Genomic DNA, 2054 nt, shown 5'->3' on the forward strand with positions numbered 1-2054 from the left:
ATGGGGGCTCTGGCTTTCCCGTGTGCCCCCCTGGAGGCATCCAAGAAGTCACCGTCAACCAGAACCTCCTCACTCCTCTGAACCTGCAAATTGACCCCACCATCCAGCGAGTGAGGACTGAGGAGCGGGAGCAGATCAAGACCCTCAACAACAAGTTTGCCTCCTTCATCGACAAGGTGAGCCAGGAAGACCTGCCTCCTTTGGGATTTCAGGGTCTCCATACTGAGTAGACAACCAATGAATGTCTTACCAGAGTGAGATTCAGGAGGGAGGAAGAAGGGGACTCAGAGGAGCTCTCCCCTGGGATGCCAGATGGGCTCCATGTTGAAAACAGACAGAAGGTGATGAAAATCACTTAAGACCACTGGGTCTCTTAAATGTCCTTCATCCAGCCAGGGAAAAAATACTTAATTTATGAGAGCAATGAAGCAAAATATAAGGCAATGAAAGAATAGAATTAGCTTTACCTTCTGAAGAATAAAAAGGATTAAATAATAATTCCAGTGGAAATCTGCTCTAGGACTCTGGACATGAGGAAAGGGTGAAAGAATAAAAAAGTAAAGGATTTCTGACTGGATTAGAAAAAAAGACTCAGAAACAATTATGTGCATAAAAATACTAAATGTGTAAAATCGGAGCATGACCTTTGGGGCATTTGTTATATATGGAAACCATGCATTAAAGCAGAAGTTACTGGGATCCAATCACTGAATTGGATTATATCATTAGTTTCTGCACATTTAACAATCCTTAACTGAAGTACAATTAAAATACAACTTTGGACATTTTAACAGGGAAATGCTATGTTTTTAAATGTTTACTTATGTGTCTTGAGAGAAAAAGAGACTGAAAGAGAGAACAGGAGAGAGGTACAGGAAGAGAGATAGAGCAGAGCACCTGACAGGGGGCTAGATCTCACAAACCTGAGATGGTGTCCTGAGCCAAAATCAACAGCAGGAAGTTCAACTGAATGAGCCACCCAGGTACCCCAGAAATATTTTTTTATCTAGAAATATATTTTTAAGGTCTCAATAGGAAGAGAAGTGTTGAAAGTCACTGACAGGCTGAATAGCTTAGTCAATGAGAAGGGATCATAGGTCCACGAAAGCATTTCATACTGGGACTGCTGGGGTAGGAAGGAAATAGGTCCAGGGGTGCAACACTGTCAGCCTGACCTTCTATACATGCTCTGTAATAGCCCAGGACCTGGGTGACCACCCACACATGCCTGGTACCTGACGAGTCACATCTCTTTCTCCCTTGCTTTCTCTGGCAATTAACAATCTTGTCTTCTTCCAGGTGAGATTCTTAGAACAACAGAACAAGGTCCTAGACACCAAGTGGACTCTGCTCCAGGAGCAGGGCACCAAGACCGTGAGGCAGAATCTGGAGCCCTTGTTTGAGCAGTACATCAACAACCTCAGGAGACAGCTGGACAGCATCCTGGGGGAGAGGGGCCGCCTGGACACAGAGCTCAGGGGCATGCAGGACATGGTGGAGGACTTCAAGAACAAGTGAGTACAAGGACTGAAAGGGCCTCTATTCCCTAAAGCACACACATCAGGACTATTGGGTGACTAGGTCAAGATGTGGGCCTAATTCCATAGCAAAACATATTAATGGAAATGAAAATCATAATTGTTGCCCCCAAACACCCCCAAATAACAAAAAGGCCATGGAGGTAGATGGGGAGAGAAAACTATTTAGGGACCACAAAAAATCATTTCTGTGGTTCACTGGCAGGAAGCTCATTTTGGGTATGTCTCCTATATGGAAAGTTGGGATCCCAGGCTACTTTTTCCATATCATCTTTGCCGCTGGCTCAATTATGTTTTACCTTGTTCTGATTCTAGATATGAAGATGAAATCAACAAGCGCACAGCTGCAGAAAATGAATTTGTGACTCTGAAGAAGGTGAGATGATGAAGATCAGGGGTACATGTTCCTTTGTGGAAAGAGAGGACTCTTGGTCCCTGCACACATCCAAAAGGGGAGTAGATGGAGAAACTAAAAGGTATTCAGACTGGGAAGCAAGGCTCAGCTGACTCCAAGTT

The 2054-nt window shown here is 44.3% G+C and overlaps 1 protein-coding gene across 1 annotated transcript in view; it reads left to right on the forward strand.

The window, feature by feature from the left end:
* Nucleotides 1–2054, forward strand: part of LOC115305652 (keratin, type II cytoskeletal 6A-like) — a 9225-nt gene that overhangs the window by 663 nt on the left and 6508 nt on the right. The window contains 2 exon segments of the mRNA XM_029955886.1: nucleotides 1300–1514; nucleotides 1854–1969. Of these exon segments, the coding sequence (XP_029811746.1) occupies nucleotides 1300–1514; nucleotides 1854–1969 (331 nt within the window).

Source organism: Suricata suricatta, chromosome 10 (genome assembly GCF_006229205.1).
Source record: "Suricata suricatta isolate VVHF042 chromosome 10, meerkat_22Aug2017_6uvM2_HiC, whole genome shotgun sequence".
NCBI classification, from domain to species: Eukaryota; Metazoa; Chordata; class Mammalia; order Carnivora; family Herpestidae; genus Suricata; species Suricata suricatta.